The sequence below is a fragment of the Oncorhynchus masou genome, chromosome 28, assembly GCF_036934945.1.
Source record: "Oncorhynchus masou masou isolate Uvic2021 chromosome 28, UVic_Omas_1.1, whole genome shotgun sequence".
Taxonomy (NCBI): domain Eukaryota; kingdom Metazoa; phylum Chordata; class Actinopteri; order Salmoniformes; family Salmonidae; genus Oncorhynchus; species Oncorhynchus masou.
In genome coordinates, this window is record NC_088239.1 from 19,964,007 (window position 1) to 19,984,842 (window position 20,836).

The 20,836-nt window shown below is 42.9% G+C and overlaps 1 protein-coding gene across 1 annotated transcript in view; it reads right to left on the bottom strand.

Annotated features, from left to right (window-relative positions):
* Nucleotides 1-14,082, bottom strand: part of LOC135517315 (piezo-type mechanosensitive ion channel component 2) — a 156,865-nt gene extending 142,783 nt beyond the window's left edge. Inside the window, exon 1 of the mRNA XM_064941506.1 lies at nt 13,386-14,082. Coding sequence (XP_064797578.1) covers nt 13,386-13,449 — 64 coding nt within the window. The 5' untranslated portion in view covers nt 13,450-14,082. The remainder of the gene's footprint in view (nt 1-13,385) is intronic.
* Between the last annotated feature and the right edge of the window lie 6,754 nt (nt 14,083-20,836).

The window sequence follows — 20,836 nt, forward strand, 5'->3', positions numbered from 1 at the left end:
GGAGATTTCTGAATAGTTGTCGTTTCAATATTGACGGTTCATTTCTGGAAGTATTGTTTATTCAGAGTGAGTGTTTTCTGTTCGGTGAGTTTTTGGCCGAGAGAAAATTCTCGAAGTCCCTGGCATAGTCCGTGTCTCCACTGAATAACATTGATGTTGACATTAAAATAATACCAAGTGCCGATGAATATATATCCAAAACATATTAAAAAAGACCCCAAAATGTTCCCAAATTTTTATATCAGAGCTAAACATTAATGTTAGACGTAAATATGTCAGTTCATTGATGCTGGTGAAATTAATGGGAGGCGGAGAGGACAGAAACCTCCGGCGGGAACAGTGTGCGCAGACACCCAAGTTCGCCTCTCTCACCGGCCCCCTCCAAAATGGTTCCGTTTTCACAGGTAACTCAATCTGTTATTTAACTTGGCTCTGTTTACACTAGAACTGCCAAACTTAAAAATGTCTGAAGTTCAGGAATGAGACAGAACTAACTCCAGTGAGCCTTGTTGCTAAAAACCCCCCGACTAAAACTAGCTGCACTCTGCCTGCAATTCCCACTCCCCCACCCCACATCACTTTTACCATCACCCTGCCATGTCCACCTTTCCACCCTCAGGGATTTAACTCTTTAAGAAACAACTGACTGGTAATCGGATTATACTACCATTGTACATTATGATAGTCAGTTTAGATACAATTGTGTGCCAAACTGTGTCCGTAAATTGAGAATCCTTGCATTCTTGCAGTGCAAAAATAATACTATTTTTGACTTATCAGAAGCCCAGTATCCAGGATTGAGGGAACAGGGTCCTGAGTTTTAGTAACTAACTACAGTTTGATTCACGGTACTCTTAGTCTTATCTCAATACCAACGCACCCATGGTGATTGTGGAAGAGTCTGGGGGATATTTCATGACCCCAAGACAAACTCCCAGTAACTCCCAATCACGGCCGGTTGTGATACAGCCTGGAGTCAAACCAGGGTCTGTAGTGACGCTTCTAGCACTGAGATGCAGTGCCTTAGACCTCGGTGTCACTCGGGAGCCCAGATGCCTTGCAAGAACTACCATCTGTCTCCTAGTTGAGTGACTTCTATGACTAACCCTTTCTGGAAGCTATTTCAATAGCCAGTTAAACAGATATGAGTCATCATTGAGATGATGCGAGACCAGAATCAGAGAGACGGGAAGTTCATTACAGGGTTATTAATGGAAGAATCCATAGGCATTGTTGCATAAGGTTATTCTTGATGAGTACATCAACCAGCCACCACTAACTCAGTAGAAAAAAAATGAAACACTAATACTGAAATCACTTTACCCCAAAGACATCAGATACTTCGACAACAACAGGTTGTGCTTCCAGAATATTAAATTGTGTTAATTTCTGTAACAGGCAGAACTGTGGTAAAAGACAGAAAGCTTAAATACAAATGTTTGTTTTGTCTGCAAGTGGGAGCTTTGGGACCAAAGGCTTGGCACATCTTTCAGTGTGACCGTTGCTTCCACAGGTCTGTATTGTTAAGCGTTGGCGTCTGCTAGCTCGTCAATTTGCACATCGGTCCAACAAACAAACGAGCAATGCAGCTGCCAGTATGAGCAGCGTTAGCCCCCTCACAGCCTGGCTCAATGGAGTGACTACCTCGTGTGGCAAAGGTAAACCCTGAAACAATAATAACCTGTTGATTCTTTATTTAGACAAGCTATATGGGCCTAAGCCTAAACTAAGTACTCTCCAGCCAAAGTTACATTTCTGAGCTGTATGATGTCCGCAATCAATCATGGGCCCTGTATCCAGGAGTCTTGGCTGTGTTAAATACAGTCTAGTAAGAACGTGGGAGGTGTATTTCAGTAACCTCATTCACCTAAGTAATCGATGGGTTTATTCAGAAGGCTTTCTAATTATACTATCACTGTCAGATTAACAAACCTACTAAACTGGAAAGAATCTTATTCTTACCCCATTATTTTACACACAATGTCAATCCTATAATTAACTTGAGATAGAATTGAGAGGTAAAACAAAAACACATCTTTAGCTCTTGAAAACCAGACACTGTGAGGTGTGATATAGAACTGGCTTGTTTCTAGTAGTCTGCCTGTGATTGCTTAAGTGGATGGGTGGGAGGGGCTCTGGGTTCTGTGTGGTTGGGGGAGTTCGCACAAAAGGTCCATTCAGGTGGCTGAGTGTATTTCAGTGGCACTGCTGTCAGATTATAGACAGGAAACAGTTAAGATAAAACTGTATGAATAGTCTGACTATAAAGCCATGGGGAAGAGAGAGAGAGTGAGAGAGTGTGAGAGAGAGAGAGTACTTTAACCATTTGTACATTGTTACAAAACTGTATATATATATATTATGACATTTGTAATGTCTTTATTGTCTTGAAACTTCTGTATGTGTAATGTTTACTGTTAATTTTTATTGTTTATTTCACTTTTGTATATTATCTACCTCACTAGCTTTGGCAATGTTAACACATGTTTCCAATGCCAATGAAGCCCTTTGAATTGACAAATTGAATTGAATTGAGAGAGCGAGAGAGAAGGAGAGAGAGAGAGAGAGAGAGAGAGAGAGAGAGAGAGAGAGAGAGAGAGAGAGAGAGGGAGAGAGGGAGAGAGGAGAGAGAGAGAGAGAGAGAGAGAGAGAGAGAGAGAGAGAGAGAGAGAGAGAGAGAGAGAGAAAGAGAGCGTATTCCAAGTATGGAATAAGTCAAGTTCGAGCCTGAATTCAAAATGAATTAAATAGATTTTTTTCTCACCCATCTACACACAATACCCTGTAATGACAAAGTGAAAATATGTTTTAGAAATGTTTGCATATATATTGAAAATGAAATACAGATAGATCTTATTCACATAAGTATTCACAACCCTGAGTCAATACATGTTAGAACCACCTTACAGTTGTGACTCTTTCTGGTGTGTCCCATACAATATTTTTTACCTAGGCAAGTCAGTTAACAGCAAATTCTTATTTACAATGACAGCCTACCAGGGAAGAGTGGGTTAACTGCCTTGTTCAGGGGCAGAACAACAGAATTTTACCTTATCAGCTCAGGGATTCGATCCATCAACCTTCCGGTTACTGGCCCAATGCTCTACCCACTAGTCTACCTGCCGCCCCTATATTATAACATTATTATTTTCTAAATTCTTCATGCTCTGTCAAATTGGTTGTTAATCATTATCATGGATTATCAAGCAGATTTAAGTCACAACTGTAACTTGGCCACTCAGGAACCTTCACAGTCTTCTTGGTAAGCAACTCCATTTTATATTTGGCCTTGTGTTTTAACTCCCCAGTCTGTAACAATTAAAAGCATAACTATAACATTATGCAGCTACCTCTATATTTCAAAATATGCAGAGTGCTACTCAGTAATGTGTTGTATTCATTTGCCCCAAACAATACAATATGTATTCAGGACAGAAAGTCAGTATTACTTTAGTGCCTTGTTGCAAATAGGATGCATGTTTTGGAATATTTTTATTCTGTCAATAATGTTAGTATTGTGGAGTAAACTACAATGTTGTTGATCCATCCTCCGTTTTGTCATATCACAGAACATTAAACTATGTAATTGTTTTAAAGTCACCATTGGCCTCATGTTGAAATCCCTGAGCGGTTTCCTTCCTCTCCGGCAACTGAGTTAGGAAGGACACCTGTATCTTTGTAGTTACTGGGTGTATTGATACACCATCCAAAGTGTAATTAATAACTTCACCATGCTCAAATGGATATTCAATGCATCTACCATTAGGTGCCCTTCTTTGCAAGGCATTGGAAAACCTCCCTGGTCTTTGTGGTTGAATCTGTGTTTGAAATTCACTGCTCAACCGAGGGACCTTACAGATAATTATTGTATATGTGGGGTACAGAGATGAGGTAGTCATTCAAAAATCATGATAAACACTCCTGAACTTATTTAGACTTGCCATAACAAGATGGTGGAATACTTATTGACTAAAGACTGTTAATGTTTACTGTTAATTTGTATTGTTTATTTTACTTTTGTTTACTATCTACTTCACTTGCTTTGGAAATGTTAACATGTGTTGTCCATGCCAATAAAGCCCTTAAATTGAATTGAGAGAGAGAGAGAGATGTTTTACTGATAAGAAAGAGGAGAGAAAGCAATATGTGTTTTTGGGGCAGCACACACTCAAATCCCAGCCTCATTTAAATTCTCATCTTCTCAGACTAATCAAGGGGAGATGCTGGGTAACTCAGCACAAATGGCAGCCACCATGATAATTTAGCAGAGCCAATGAGGCTTCCAAAAGTTCCAGTAACAGTTGTTTTCAAGGGCAGAGAAGAGGCATGCGTGGCAAGACTCAGGGCTAAGGGACAGCTTAAAGTTATCTGGAAAGCCTTGCGGCACACCATGTACAAACACTGGTGCCTTCCTCTCCAGCCATGCACAGCTTCATTTATCCATTTAGCTCATTCACCGGCGCAGCTCTCTATAAACTTTATAGTCTCTGTATACATCCTGGGGACCCATGCAAAAAAAGTGTTTTTCCAAAGAGAAAACCGCATAAAAAGCTTTAATAAAAGCTAAACAAAATTGGTTGATGGTCACCAGTGTGCTGTGAGGGGAACTTGAGGGGGCAGTAGGCTATGACTGGAACATGAAATAGCACTCAGGTATAATGACTTCTTTTGTTTACACATTAGTCTCACTGGTTGAGATGTATAGTTAGAAACAGCTATCACTCTACTTGGTCTAAAAGCTCATGGATTCTTATGTCCTATCATTTGTGAAGAAGGCAAATACCGTCACTCTTATTTCAAGTGAGACAGATCAGATACAAACTATCCTTCAAGAAGCTGTTTCATCGGGTGATAGGAAGACCACCGTCTCAAATAAAACATCTATTTGTCACATGCTTTGCAAACAACAGGTGTGGACTAACAGGGAAATGCTTATGGGCACTTCCCAACAATGCAGAGAGAAAGAAAGTAGTGAAATAATAGAAAAGTAAAACACATAATAATAGCAGTAATAATAATAGATACATAATGAGTAATGATAACATGGCAATATACAAGGGCTACCAGTACTGAGTCTATGTGCAGGGGTACGAGGTAATTGAGGTAGATATGTACAGTACATACCCTGCATTCGGGAAGTATTCAGACCCCTTGACATTTCCACATTTTGTAACGTTACAGCCTTATTCTAAAATTAATTAAATAGTGTTTTACCCCTCATCAATCTACACACAATACCACATAATGACAAAGAAAAGACAGGTTTTTAGACATAAAAAACAAATATAACATTTACATAAGTATTCAGACCCTTTACTCAGTACTTTGTTGAAGCCCCTTTGGCAGCGATAACAGAGTATTCTTGGGTATGACGCTACAAGCTTGGCACACCTGTATTTGGGGAGTTTCTTCCATTCGTCTCTGCAGATCCTCTTAAGGAGAGACCAGCTATTTTCCAGTCTCTCCAGAGATGTTTGATCAGGTTCAAATCCGGGCTCTGGCTGGGCCACTCAAGATCATTCAGAGACTTGTCCCGAAGCCACTTTAGCACACATCTTTAGCTCTTATAACCAGACATTGTCAAGTGTGATATACAACTGGCTTGTTTCTTGTAGTCTGTCTGTGATTGCTTAAGTGTGTGTGTGTTGGTGGGGGGGGTGCTCTGGGTTCTGTGTGGTTGGGGGAGTACGCACAAAAGATCCATTCAGGTGGCTGAGTGTATTTCAGTGGCACTGCTGTCAGATTATAGACAGGAAACAGTTAGATAAAACTGTATGAATAGTCTGACTATAAAGCCAAACGAAAGAAAGATCGAGAGAGAGAGACAGAGGGTGAGAGATCTCCAGGGAACTACAGAGTGATAAAACCCCATCTTATTTTAACAATGGGCCATAAACTGTTTTACTGATAATGGCATCAACTGCTTTAGAGGCACTTTAACTTAGATTAAACTTCAACCAACTGACCAGAAATTGAATAATAATCACACATGTATACCCCCCCCCAAAAAATGAAGTATTTCTCCCTAGGTATTTGACACCAAGTCCAGACAAATGCTTGCTTCTGCTTGGACCATCATGTACAGTGCCTTCAGATATTATTATTAATACTCCTTGACTTATTGCACATTTTGTTGTGTTAGAGCCTGAATTCAAAATGGATTAAATAGATGTTTTTGTCACCCATCTACCCATCTACACACAATACCCCATAATGACAAAGCAAAAAAGGGATTTATAAATTTTTGCACATTTATAAAAAAACAATAACATTTAAATATCACATTTACATAAGTATTCAGACTCTTTACTCAGTACTTTCTTGTGTATGACGCTATAAGCTTGGCATGCCTGTATTTGGGGAGTTTCTCCCATTCTTCTCTGCAGATCTTCTCAAGCTCTGTCAGGTTGGATGGGGAGTATCGCTGCACAGCTATTTTCAGGTCTCTCCAGAGATGTTCAATCAGGTCCAACTCCGGACTCTGGCTGGGCAACTCAAGAACATTCAGAGACTTGTCCCCAAGCCACTCCTGCATTGTCTTGGTTGTGTACTTAGTTTCATTGTCCTGTTGGAAGGTGAACCAAGTCTGAGGTCTGAGCACTCTGGAGCATGTTTTCATAAAGGATCTCTCTGTACTTTGTTCTGTTCATCTTTCCCTCGATCCTAGTCTCCCAGTAGTCTCCCAGTGCCTGCCGCTGAAAAACGTCCCCACAGCATGATGCTGCTAACACTATGCTCCAACATATGGATGGTGCCAGGTTTCCTCCAGACGGGCAGCTTGGCCTTCAGGCCAAAGAGTTCAATCTTGGTTTCATCAGACCAGACAATCTTGCTTCTCATGATCTGAGAGTCCTTTAGGTGCCTTTTGGCAAACTCCAAGCGGGCTGTCATGTGCCTTTTACTGAGGAGTGGCTTCCATCTGGCCACGCTACCTTAAAGGCCTAATTGGTGTAGTGCTGCAGAGATGGTTGTCCTTCTGGAAGGTTCTCCCATCTCCACAGAGGAACTCTGGAGCTCTGTTAGAGTGACCATCGGGTTCATAGTTACCTCCCTGACCAAGGCCCTTATCCCCCGATTTTCAGTTTGGCTGGGCAGCCAGCTCTAGGGAGATTCTTAGTGGTTCAAAACTTCTTCCATTTAAGAATGATGAAGGCCACTGTGTTCTTGGGGACCTTCAATCCTGCAGACATTTTTTGGTACCCTTCTTCAGATCTGTGCCTTGGCACAATCCTGTCTCAGAGATCTACGGACAATTCCTTTGATTGGTTTTTGCTTTGACATGCACTATCAACTGTGTGAACTTATATAGACCATTGTGTGCCTTTCCAAATCATGTCCAATCAATTGAATTTACCACAGGTGGACTCCAATGAAGTTGTAGAAACATCAATGGGAAACAGGATGCACCTGAGCTCAATTCGAGTCTCATAACAACGCGTCTGAATAATTATGTAAGTAAGGTATTTTTTATATATACAGTGCCTTGTATTCAGCCCCCTTGAACTTTGCGACCTTTTGCCACATTTCAGGCTTCAAACATAAAGATATAAAACTGTATTTTTTTGTGAAGAATCAACAACAAGTGGGACACAATCATGAAGTGGAACGACATTTATTGGATATTTCAAACTTTTTTAACAAATCAAAAACTGAAAAATTTGGCGTGCAAAATTATTCAGCCCCTTTACTTTCAGTGCAGCAAACTCTCTCCAGAAGTTCAGTGAGGATCTCTGAATGATCCAATGTTGACCTAAATGACTAATGATGATAAATACAATCCACCTGTGTGTAATCAAGTCTCCGTATAAATGCACCTGCATTTTGATAGTCTCAGAGGTCCATTAAAAGAGCAGAGAGCATCATGAAGAACAAGGAACACACCAGGCAGGTCCGAGATACTGTTGTGAAGAAGTTTAAAGCCGGATTTGGATACAAAAAGATTTCCCAAGCTTTAAACATCCCAAGGAGCACTGTGCAAGCGATAATATTGAGATGGAAGGAGTATCAGACCACTGCAAATCTACCAAGACCTGGCCGTCCCTCTAAAGTTTCAGCTCATACAAGGAGAAGACTGATCAGAGATGCAGCCAAGAGGCCCATGGTCACGCTGGATGAACTGCAGAGATCTACAGCTGAGGTGGGAGACTCTGTCCATAGGACAACAATCAGTCGTATATTGCACAAATCTGGCCTTTATGGAAGAGTGGCAAGAACAAAGCCATTTCTTAAAGATATCCATAAAAAGTGTAGTTTAAAGTTTGCCACAAGCCACCTGGGAGACACACCAAACATGTGGAAGAAGGTGCTCTGGTCAGATGAAACCAAAATTGGACTTTTTGGCAACAATGCAAAACATTATGTTTGGCGTAAAAGCAACACAGCCCATCACCCTGAACACACCATACCCACTGTCAAACATGGTGGTGGCAGCATCATGGTTTGGGCCTGCTTTTCTTCAGCAGGGACAGGGAAGATGGTTACAATTGATGGGAAGATGGATGGAGCCAAATACAGGACCATTCTGGAAGAAAACCTGATGGAGTCTGCAAAAGGCCTGAGACTGGGACGGAGATTTGTCTTCCAACAAGACAATGATCCAAAACATAAAGCAAAATCTACAATGGAATGGTTCAAAATAAACATATCCAGGTGTTAGAATGGCCAAGTCAAAGTCCAGACCTGAATCCAATCGAGAATCTGTGGAAAGAACTGAAAACTGCTGTTCACAAATGCTCTCCATCCAACCTCACTGAGCTCTCCATCCAACCTCACTGAGCTTGTTTTGCAAGGAGGAATGGGAAAACATTTCAGTCTCTCGATGTGCAAAACTGATAGAGACATACCCCAAGCGACTTACAGCTGTAATCGCAGCAAAAGGTGGCGCTACAAAGTATTAACTTAAGGGGGCTGAATAATTTTGCACGCCCAATTTTTCAGTTTTTGATTTGTTAAAAAAGTTTGAAATATCCAATAAATGTCGTTCCACTTCATGATTGTGTCCCACTTGTTGTTGATTCTTCACAAAAAAATACAGTTTTATATCTTTATGTTTGAAGCCTGAAATGTGGCAAAAGGTCGCAAAGTTCAAGGGGGCCAAATACTTTCGCAAGGCACTGTATATATATTAGCAAACATTTCTAAAAACCTGTTTTCACTTTGTGGTTATGTGGTATTCTGTGTAGATTAACGAGTAAAAAAAATTTAATCCATTTTAGAATAAGACTGTAACGTAACAAAATGTGGAAAAAGTCAAGGGTCTGAATATTTCCCGAATGCACTGTATAACTAGGAATAAAGTGACAGGTAGTAAACAGTAGCAGCAGCGTATGTGATGAGTCAAAAAAGTTAGGGTCAATGCAGATAGCTATTTGGTTAACTATTTAACTAACTATTTAGCAGTCTTATGGCTTGGGGGTAGAAGCTGTTCAGGGTCTTGTTGGTTCCAGAAATGGCACATCTGTACTGCTTGCTGTGGTGTAGCAGAGACAACAATCTATGACTTGGTTGGCTGGAGTCTTTGACAGTTTTTAGGGCCTTCCTCTGACACTACTTGGTATAGAGGTCCTGGATTGCAGGGAGTTTAGCTCAGTGATGTACTGGGTCATCCGCACTACACTCTGTATCGTTTTGCGGTCAGGTGGCAAGCAGTTGCCATACCAAGCGGTGATGCAGCCAGTCAAGATGCTCTCAATGGTGCATCTGTAGAACTTTTTGAGGGGGAAGAAGTGTTGTCGTGCCCTCTCCACAACTTTGTTGGTGTGTTTGGACCATGATAGATCCTTGGTGATGTGGACACAGAGGAACTTGAAGCTCTCGACCAGTTCCACTACAGCCCTGTTAATGTGGATGGGGCGGCCCTCAGTTTCCTGTAGTCCACGATCAGCTCCTTTGTCTTGCTGACGTTGAGGGAGAGGTTCTTGTCCGGACACCACACTGCCAGGTCTCTGACCTCCTCCCTATAGGCTGTATCATCATCGTCCGTGATCAGGCCTACCACCGTTGTGTCGTCTGCAAACGTAATGATGGTGTTGGAGTCGTGCGCGGCCACGCAGGTGTGGTTTAACAGGAAGTACAGGAGGGGACTAGGTACGTACCTCTAAGGGGCCCCCGTGTATTGTTGCCTACCCTCACTCCCTGGGGACATCCCTGGATCCCTCCAGGATCCAGTTCTAGAGGAAAGTGTTCAGAGTCCCAGGGTCCTTAACTTAGTGATGAGCTTGGAGAGCACTACTACGGTGTTGAATGCTGAGCTGTAGTCAATTAACAGCATTCTCACATATGTGTTCCTTTTGTCAAAGTGGGAAAGGGCAGTGTGGAGTGCAATAGTGATTGCGTCATCTGTGGATCTGTCTCACCCTCCCTGTTTCTCTCTCCCTCTTCCTCAAACTGGACTTTGAAAAACACCTTTCCAAATGAGTCATCCAATGTAATCATACTCTACATGAACAGAATTAACCAAATTTGGCTTAGGGCTTCCTTCCAAAATGCCAGAAATGACCCTAATGGTGCCACTTTAAAATAAATCAAAATTTTCACCATCTGATAGAGTTAAGTGCCTTGGCCAAGGGCACATCTACAGATTTTTCACCAAGGCATCACTTGAATTTGAACCAGCAACCTTCTGAATACTGGCCAAAGGCTCTCAACTGCTAGGATACCTGCCTCCCCGTTTCTACTAGGAAAGACCCAACCACAGCTGCCTGAGAACACTCCAAGTTTCAAAGAGTCATAGAAGATTTTGAAAAACATTAAGGAGCAATTTTGAAAAAACAAAAAACATACCATATTTCGAAAACTTTATAGAAAATCCCACTGTCAGACACAATCCATCAAAGTCACATCTAATATCATCTCTAAAACAGCAAATATTTAATTATCTGAGCATAAAACCTGTTTTACACAAGCCACATAAGCAGCTGCTTAGGGCCCTGTGGACAATAGGGGGCCCCCAACCAGGAAGTCAGTTGGGGTATTATCTTACTGTTAGTAGAATACACAACATGCTATCTTAGCTATTTCAAAATGTGGTAATGCATCAGCACTTGTCCCATTGATATGTCAGTCAATTTTTCCATGTCAGCTAACATTTTATAGATTGCTGAGTGACTCTCACTCAGATATCACATGAACATGGCATAAGTCATGGTAAAATGTGTAGAATTGCAGGAAATTACTGCCAAATTTTTTAGCTCCGTCGTGTTTAAAATGATGGTGACACTTGCAAAAAATGTAGAGGTCTACATTTTCACCATCTGGCCAATGGTGAGTCATGAGGATGGGTAGTTGTTAATTGACTGAACTCCTCCAAAACAAGAGATATCAATCAGCACTGGTATTGGTCGCCCAGCTTCGATAGGTCTGTATAAACAAGCATTCCAGATAAACCATGAGTCATAGAACAGACATGTCGCTGGACAATCACATTACCAGGGGAATCTGAAACTCTGACTGCTCGTCCTCCCATTGAGTGTGGGCGTGTTGTAAAAGAGACTGCACAGAGTCAGATAAAAGGACTAAAAAGGGAGGAATAATAAGAAGGAAGACAGAGGAATATAACATCTTTCAAAGTAAATCTGGTTTGAGAGGTGCTGATAGTCTCCCACACAAATCTTTATCACTGCCAAACTGAAGGAATGTGTTGGTGGCATACAACTACTTCCTTTACCAGGCAAGTCAGTTAAGAGCAAATTCTTATTTTCTATGAAGGCCTAGGAATAGTGGAGTAACTGCCTTGTTCAGGAGCAGATTTATACCTTGTCAGATCAGGGATTTGATCTTGCAAACTTTCGGTTACTAGTCCAACACTCTAACCACTAGGCTACGCTGCCACCCCAAAGAGAACTCTCCTATGAGGTGATGCCATTGAGAACAAAACGTGTAATGGTTAATGCTTTATTTGGTGGACATTTTGTACTGTATTTGATAGACTCAGTCCATCCATGTCCAGCTAAACACACTTCCATTGTTTCATGTATAACAGATATTGGGGGTTTCAATGGTCAAAAGTGACATGACCTCAGCAAGTTGCTCATTTCACATTAGTTTGCACTGCTTTGAAAATGAATACCTGGTCATATAATAATAATGTCCTTAGCTGTCGTAGTTTGCCAACCCTACAGTCTTTAGTATAGAAATACACAATGTTGATGCTGATAAAATATTTAAAATTATATCACATATTTTCTTCAAATCTGAGACTGATTCCCTTGGCAGTGTACCCCTGGTAAGGTTCATCCAAACATTGTGACCAATCATTTACAGTAGCAGGCATCTGTTCCAGTATCTCACCAATCTGATCCTTAGAAATGTAATTAGTTGAACATTAATTTTTAACACCCATCCTTAACATCACATCAATTGTGTTATAAAACCTACACAGCCTTTGACTAGTGATTTGAGGCATCAAAACATACATTTGCTCGCTCCCTTTGGTTTCGTTTGTAAAGCAAGATTAGTCCCCATACTGCCAGATCGTGAGCAATTATTGTGTAGTGAGAATATTCCGAATACACATCTGAATATTCTGACGATAGGAAGTGAAACACAGACAAGGACAACCTGACCACAGTGTCCTGCTAAACAATATAATGATGTTATATGGTCCTGCTGGACACCCCATCCACATAGTTTAATTTAGCAAAGCAAATAGGGTTAAACGTTGAAGATAATCACAGTGTCAGACACAATCCATCAAAGTCACATCTAATATAATCTCTAAAACACAAATATTTCATTATCTGAGCTTAAATCCTTTACAAAACTTCTAAAACGTGTTTTATGCTTAGATGCTACCTCTGAAGTTATTAGAAAATAACGTATTTTCACAATGGCTTCTTAACAACCTATTTGGCCTCCAACACGATATTCCCGAAATGCAAAACAGTCTATTTCATGTATTTTAATTAATCTAAACAAAAACACAGTTTTAGTCGCATATTTGTATTACTTCAAATTAGTTCACATTGCCACTTTTTATCGAGTGATTAATAATTAAGCCATTTTTATTACTTGCATCATGTTTAGTTGAGTTATTGTTTTGTTAATTGTTGCAACGTTGCATAACTGGGTCTGATGAAGGATACATTGTTAGCTCAGTAATAATATGAATAATAGTAATAAATAATTATTATTATCGTTATTATATGGATGTGCATATATTGTTATTATTGCTTGTTTTATTTTCTAAGTGTTTATGCTATTATCAAATGTAGCCAGTGGACTGATTTAGAACGTTTCCAATTCAATATGGTAAATCCCCAAAAAAACAAACCAATAACCTTTCAAAATACTTCAGTAATATGTCTAGATTATTGCACATATTTCTTGGATTTTCAATTATCGATGCAGCTGCAATTTTAGCAACACGCTTCATAAAATCCGCTTACCTGCAGCGAGACAAACTGGCAGCAGCAGCCTGAAGATCAGTCCGCACACCACCTGGGAAGCCATTCCTTAAGATGTATAAAATATAAACAGGCAGCTGTCTTATTGTGATACGCTGCTATCTGGCATTGGGGAATCTTAATGCACCCGTCCAGCTCTCTCCAAAGTCCAGGTGAGAGGGCATTGTCCCGTTGGTGTCTCCAACATCCTTTTTAGAAGTCCAAATCCAAAACAGCGCTTTTGGTAAGTCATACCCAACAGCGGAGAAAAGTTTAGCCACAGCTGCTTCCTCTGCCCTTAGTTTCGACACCCCATATCCAAGACCCTAAACATCTGGGCCAGTTGGATAACAAACGTTACACGGAGTAGCACACCATTTCTAACAGGGGAACAATGTGGTTGTAACAACGATGTTGCAGTTTATCCACACTAGGCTACCTGTTGATAACGGTTGGACCACGCTTATAGTAAATAAATACTTCACCGTGCTTAAAACAGAAAATAATTATGAAATACTGCCAGCAAGTTGCAAATTCATAATCTCCGTCTGGATAGTTAACGGAGTTAGTCAAGCGTCCTGTTTCTTAATTCTCCTTCAGTTTTGTAAGAGAAGACACTTGGAAATGCGTAAAAGCGTGACTATAATTTCTTTCGGAGTAGCCTTAACAGACATCGCGCACGACCCAGCCCCGCACAGCTCTATGCTTTACCTCATATGATTACACTTTTCTCCTCCTCAATGAAAACTTCACAAGACCACCCTGTAACTGACAAATGACTCCACCATTCAGAAGTCAGGCAAGAATTAGGGAAAGATGTCTAGTCCCCAATGAGGAGGAGCGGGAGGCAGACGCAGGGCAGGGCTGTGAGCGTGTAGCCTAGCCTAACATGTTGCTCGCCCCTCCTCTTAGAGAGCCGCAGGCGTGGCTACCGCATTCCAAGCCCTCCTCTGGGTCAGGTAACTCCAACCCTCACAGATTCCAAGCTGGGCCGATTTTACGCGACTAACGGGAAAATGGGAATAAGGGTTGAGCCTTGCACAGGGACAGGTCATGGACTAGTAGTTCACTATTATATAATTTTGATATGATCTACACAATCTATATAATGTTGTTATAACCATAGAGATAGAGCATGTTTACACACACACACACACACACACACACACACACACACACACACACACACACACACACACACACACACACACACACACACACACACACACACACACACACACACACACACACACACACACACACACACACACGTTACCAGTCCAAAGTTTGGACACATTTACTCATTACAGGGTTTTTCTTTATTTTTACTATTTTCTACATTGTAGAATAATAGAGAAGGCATCAAAGCTATGAAATAACAGTTATGGAATCATCTAGTAACCAAAAAAGTGTAAAACAAATCAAAATATATTTTTGTATTTGAGATTCTTCAAAGTAGCCACCCTTTCACTTGATGACAGCTTTGCACACATTACATTACATTTAAGTCATTTAGCAGACGCTCTTATCCAGAGCGACTTACAAATTGGTGAATTCACCTTCTGACATCACACTCTTGGCATTCTCTCAACCAGCTTCATGAGGTACAGTAGTCACCTGGAATGCATTTCAATTAGCTGGTGTGCCTTGTTAAAAGTTCATTTGTGGAATTTCTTTCCTTCTTAATGCGTTTGAGCCAATCAGTTGTGTTGTGACACAGTAGGGTGGTATACAGAAGCTAGCCCTATTTGGTAAAAGATCAAGTCCATATTATGGCAAGAACAGACATGATGGTCAGTCAATGTGGAAAATGTCAAGAACCTTGAAAGTTTCTTCAAGTGCAGTGTCAAAAACCATCAAGCACTATGATGAAACTGGCTCTCATGAGGACCGCCACAGGAATTGAAGACCCAGAGTTACCTCTGCTGCAGAAGATAAGTTCATTAGAGTTACAAGCCTCATATTGCAATCCAAAACTATGCTCCATGGAGTTCAAGTTACAGACATATTTCAACATCAACTGTTCAGAGGAGACTGCGTGAATCAGGCCTTCATGGTCGAATTGCTGCAAAGAAACCACTACTAAAGTACACCAATAATAAGAAGAGACTTGCTTGGGCCAAGAAACACCCACGATGGACATTAGACCGGTGGAAATCTGTCCTTGGGTCTGAGTCCAAATTTGAGATTTTTGGTTCTAACCGCATTGTCTTTGCGAGACGCAAAGTAGGTGAACGGATGATCTCCACATGTGTGGTTCCCACAGTGAAGCAAGGAGGAGGAGGTGTGATTGTGAGGGAGTGATTCGCTGGTGACACTGTCTTCGATTTATTTCGATTTCAAGGCACACTTAACAAGCATGGTTACCACAGCATTCCGCAATACGCCATCCCACCTGGTTCAAGACAAAGGAGATGATTGTGGACTACAGGAAAAGGAGGACCGAGAATACCCCCATTCTCATTGACGGGGCTGCAGAGGAGCAGGTTAAGCTCTTCAAGTTCCTTGGTGTCCACATCACCAACAAACAGACATGGTCCAAGCACACCAAGACAGTCGTGAAGAGGGCACAATAAAACATTTTCCCCCTCTGGATACTGAAAAGATTTGGAATGGGTCCTCAGGTCCTCAAAAGGTTCTACAGCTGCACCATCGAGAACATCCTGACTGGTTGCATTACTGCCTGGTAGGGCAAATGCTCGGCCTCCGACCATGAGGCACTACAGAGGGTAGTGGGAACGGCCTAGTACATCACTGGGGCCAAGTCTCCTGCCATCCAGGACCTCTATACCAGGCGGTGTCAGAGGAAGGCCCTAAAAATTGTCTAAGACTCCAGCCACCCTAGTCATAGAATGTTCTCTCTGCTACCGCATGGCAAGCGGTACCGGAGTGCCAAGTCTAGGCCCAAGAGGCTTCTAAACAGCTTCTACCCCCAAGCCATAAGACTCCTGAACATCTAGTCAAATGGCTACCCAGACTATTTGCATTTCCCCCCCTCTTTTACACTGCTTACTCTCTGTTGTTATCATCTATGCATAGTCACTTTAATAACTCTGTTTTTCACAGGACACTGACCCAAAACACACCTCCAGACTGTGTAAGAGCTATTTGACCAAGGAGTTCTGCATCAGAAGACCTGGGCTGCATTCCAAACACTTAACAGACACACCCTCTCCCCTCAGCCCTCAAATTAAGTGGATACTTCTGATGACGTATCATGACGTCTGACGAGTAGGGCAATGGGCGGGGGAGAAAGGAATGATTTTTAAATGGACAGCCCTTGCCCGGAAATTCGTCATTAGTTCATCCCGCGATGATTGTGTTTTCAGCCACCAGTACCTTGTGGGTGCTTTATATGCATTACAGTCAATTATGATTGCATGTATACTTAAATTAACTATGTAAATATTAAGATACGTCTACTGTATGATAGCTAGTAAATTAATTAGCTAACTAACGTTAGCCTGCGTAGCTACTTCTGAAGAAGGAATATGTTTTATTTCTACAGTTTCCAAAAGCTAACTAAACAAAAACATCATTACTTTATGAGACGTGTTTGTGCATTAGTAGCGCATTAGTAGCACAATTTCTAACTTATTTACATTTGTTTTTACTTAAACTTGTACGTCCATACTGAAGTTGAGGTTTTAAGTTTTGGCGGACTTTTCTTAGCGGATGTACAATCATCACAAATTGAATTATGGGGCGTTTCAGGCCCCAAAGTGAACTTAATTGTACACTCACAAACAATGTTAAAAGCAAGGGCTGAGGGGCTTACGTTGCAAACTTCCCTTGCTTGGCTAATCTTTTGGACCGACGACAAATATGGCGACGTGGATTCCCCCAAGGACATAGGGCTGAGGGTTTAGGGCCGAGGGCTGTCTACTTTGAATTTGAAACGCAGCCCTGGTGTCACGTTTACTCGAGGCCCCCTCTCCGGTGCTAGACATCATTACTCACACCTACCACCATCGTTACGCGCACCTGCACCTCATGACACTCACCTGGACTCTATCCCCTTTCTGATTACCTCCCCTATATCTGTCACTTCCCTTGGTTCTGTTTCTCTTTCATGTCTCTTCGTGTTTAGTGTTTTGTACTATGTTCTATTTATTATAAAATTTGCACTCCCTGTACTTGCTTCCCGACTCCCAGCGTACACGTTACACATGGCTTCCACAATCACCTGACATCAACTCAGAGATGGTTTCGGATGAGTTGGACCGCAGAGTGAAGTAAAAGCAGCCAACAAGTGCTCAGCATATGTGGGAACTCCTTCAAGACTGTTGGAAAAGCATTCCTCATGAAGCTGCTTGAGAGAATGCCAAGAGTATGCAAAGCTGTCATCAAGGTAAAGGGTGGATACTATATAAAATGTATTTTTTCATTTGTTTAACACATTTGTGGTTACTATATGATTCCATATGTGTAATTTCATAGTTTTGATGTCTTCAATATTATTCTAAAGTGTAGAAAATAGTAAAAACCAAGAAATTCCCTTGAATGAGTAGGTGTGACCAAACTTTTGACTGGATTTGTGTATTGTATATTGTATATTGTCACGGATCCTCCGGAAATGCTGCTCACTGATCCTTGGTACTACATCTCGTCCCGTGTATTGTTATTACGGGTCTCGTCCTGTGTATTTATTAGAGGTTTAACCTCGCTCTTTTGTTTGGGTTACATCCCTGTGTTTTTGTATATGTGTTTATTTTGAACTTCGTCCCCGTGCCTTTTAATGGCATGTTGTATTTTTTGGGGTGGAATATTAAAACCCCATATTATTCTTGCGCCTGTCTCCAATCATTTATACAGCGTGACAGAATAATCGACCCTAAATGGAGACCGCGGGGATGGCCCGTCCAACACCGCTGCGTCCAACACCGCCACAACTTCGGCAGTAGCAACTGGCCCGTCCGACGCCGCCACAACTTTGGCAGCTGTAACTGGCCCGTCCGACGCCGCCACAACTTCGGCAGTTGCAACTGGCCCGTCCGACGCTGCTGTAACTGGCCCATCCGACGCCGCCACAACTTCGGCAGCTGCAACTGGCCCGTCCAACGCTGCTGCAACTGGCCCGTCCGACGCCGCCAAAACTTTGGCAGTAGCAACTGGCCCGTCCGACACCGCCACAACTTCGGCAGCTGCAACTGGCCCGTCCGACACCGCCACAACTTTGGCAGCTGCAACTGGCCCGTCCGACGCCTCCACAACTTCGGCAGCTGTAACTGGCCCATCCGACGCCGCCACAACTTCGGCAGCTGCAACTGGCCCGTCCGACGCTGCTGCAATTGGCCCGTCCAACGCCGCCAAAACTTCGGCAGTAGCAACTGGCCCGACCGACGCCGCCACAACTTCGGCAGCTGCAACTGGCCCGTCCGACGCTGCTGCAACTGGCCCGTCCGACGCCGCCAAAACTTTGGCAGTAGCAACTGGCCCGTCCGACACCGCCACAACTTCGGCAGCTGCAACTGGCCCGTCCGACACCGCCACAACTTTGGCAGCTGCAACTGGCCCGTCCGATGCCTCCACAACTTCGGCAGCTGTAACTGGCCCATCCGACGCCGCCACAACTTCGGCAGCTGCAACTGGCCCGTCCGACGCTGCTGCAACTGGCCCGTCCGACGCCGCCACAACTTCGGCAGTAGCAACTGGATCGTCCGACGACGCCACAACTTCGGCAGCTGCAACTGGTCCGTCCGACGCTGCTGCAACCAGCCCGTCTGTCCGAGGCCGCCGCAACTTCGGCAGCTGCAACCGGCCCATCTGTCTGACACTACCGCAACTTCGGCAGCTGCAACTGGCCCGTCTGTCTGACACCACCGCAACTTCGGCAGCTGCAACCGGCCCGTCTATCTGACGCCACCACAACTTCGGCAGCTGCAACGGGTTCGTCTGTCTGACACTACCGCAACTTCGGCAGCTGCAACCAGCCCGTCTGTCTGACACCGCCGCAACTTCGGCAGCTGCAACCGGCCCGTCTGTCTGACACCGCCGCAACTTCGGCAGCTGCAACCGGCCCGTCTGTCTGACGCCACCACATCTTCGGCAGCTGCAATGGGTTTGTCTGTCTGACACTACCGCAACTTCGGCAGCTGCAACCGGCCCGTCTGTCTGACACCGCCGCAACTTCGGCAGCTGCAACCGGCCCGTCTGTCTGACACCGCCACAACTTCGACAGCTGCAACTGGCCCGTCTGTCTGACACCGCCGCAACTTCGGCAGCTGCAACCGGCCCGTCTGTCTGACACCGCCGCAACTTCGACAGCTGCAACCGGCCCGTCTGTCTGACGCCGCCGCAACTTCGGCAGCTGCAACTGACCAGCACAGCATCCCTGTGGTCGTCCCCGAGGCCTGTGTCATTCCGCTGCTAGTGCAATGCATCGGGGTACTGTCACGGATCCCCCCAGTACTGCTGCTCATTCCGCGCACCAGTTCCGGAGGCCTACGTCACCAGCCTCGAGGCTTCCCTGAACTGTCTAATTACGCACTCCTGGTTCCCATTTCCCCTGATTGGTAATTGTATATATGTGCCCTCTGTATCCCATTGTCCTGGTTGTTATTGTTCCCATGTCTGTTGGTCTTGTGAGTACCTGTGCTTTGTTGTTTTGGCTTTCGTGCTGCATGTATTGTGTTCTCGTTATTACGGTCCCGTGTATTGTTGTGCACTTGTTATTACAGGTCTCGTCCCATGTATTTATTAGGGGTTTAACCTCACTCTTTTGTTTGGGTTACATCCCTGTTTTTGTATATGTGTTTGTTTTGGGCTTCGTCCCTGTGCCTTTCATGGCATGTTGTATTTTTGGGTGGAGTATTAAAACCCCCTATTATGTATTCCTGCGCCTGTCTCCAATCATTTATACAACTTGACATAGATAGATATTTATTAATACTCCGACATTGCTCAACGTAAATGTTCTTTAATTGTCTTCCATTCTTTTACTTTTTAGATTTGTGTGTGAGATATTACTGCATGGTTATTGCTATGAACACAAGCATTTCGCTACACCCACAATAGCATCTGCTAAATATGTGTATGCGACCAATACAATTTGATTCATATTATCTATGGTTATTGCATATACAGACATTTCTCATTCAGTAATTGTTAGGCCTACACTAATTGTCTAAAAATAGGCTAGTTGAGGATTATATTAGGAATAGGCTTTCATGCATATGGTTATGATTTTGTACTTCACTTATTGTATGAAAATAACATGTAGGCCCATGTAGGCTACACCTACATACAATAAATCATAGCCTAATCTATGGCTCAGCAACAGTAATCTAGTTGAGGTATTCATAGGCTACAAAACAGTTTGTGTAACAATTTATTTGAAGTAGAGTACAGATATAGGTTCAAACGCATTTGCTTTGTGTTGTTACACAACTTAAAACAAATAGCGCAGTAGCAGGCCTATTTGGTTTTAGAAGAACGGTCATGTATAGTGAAAG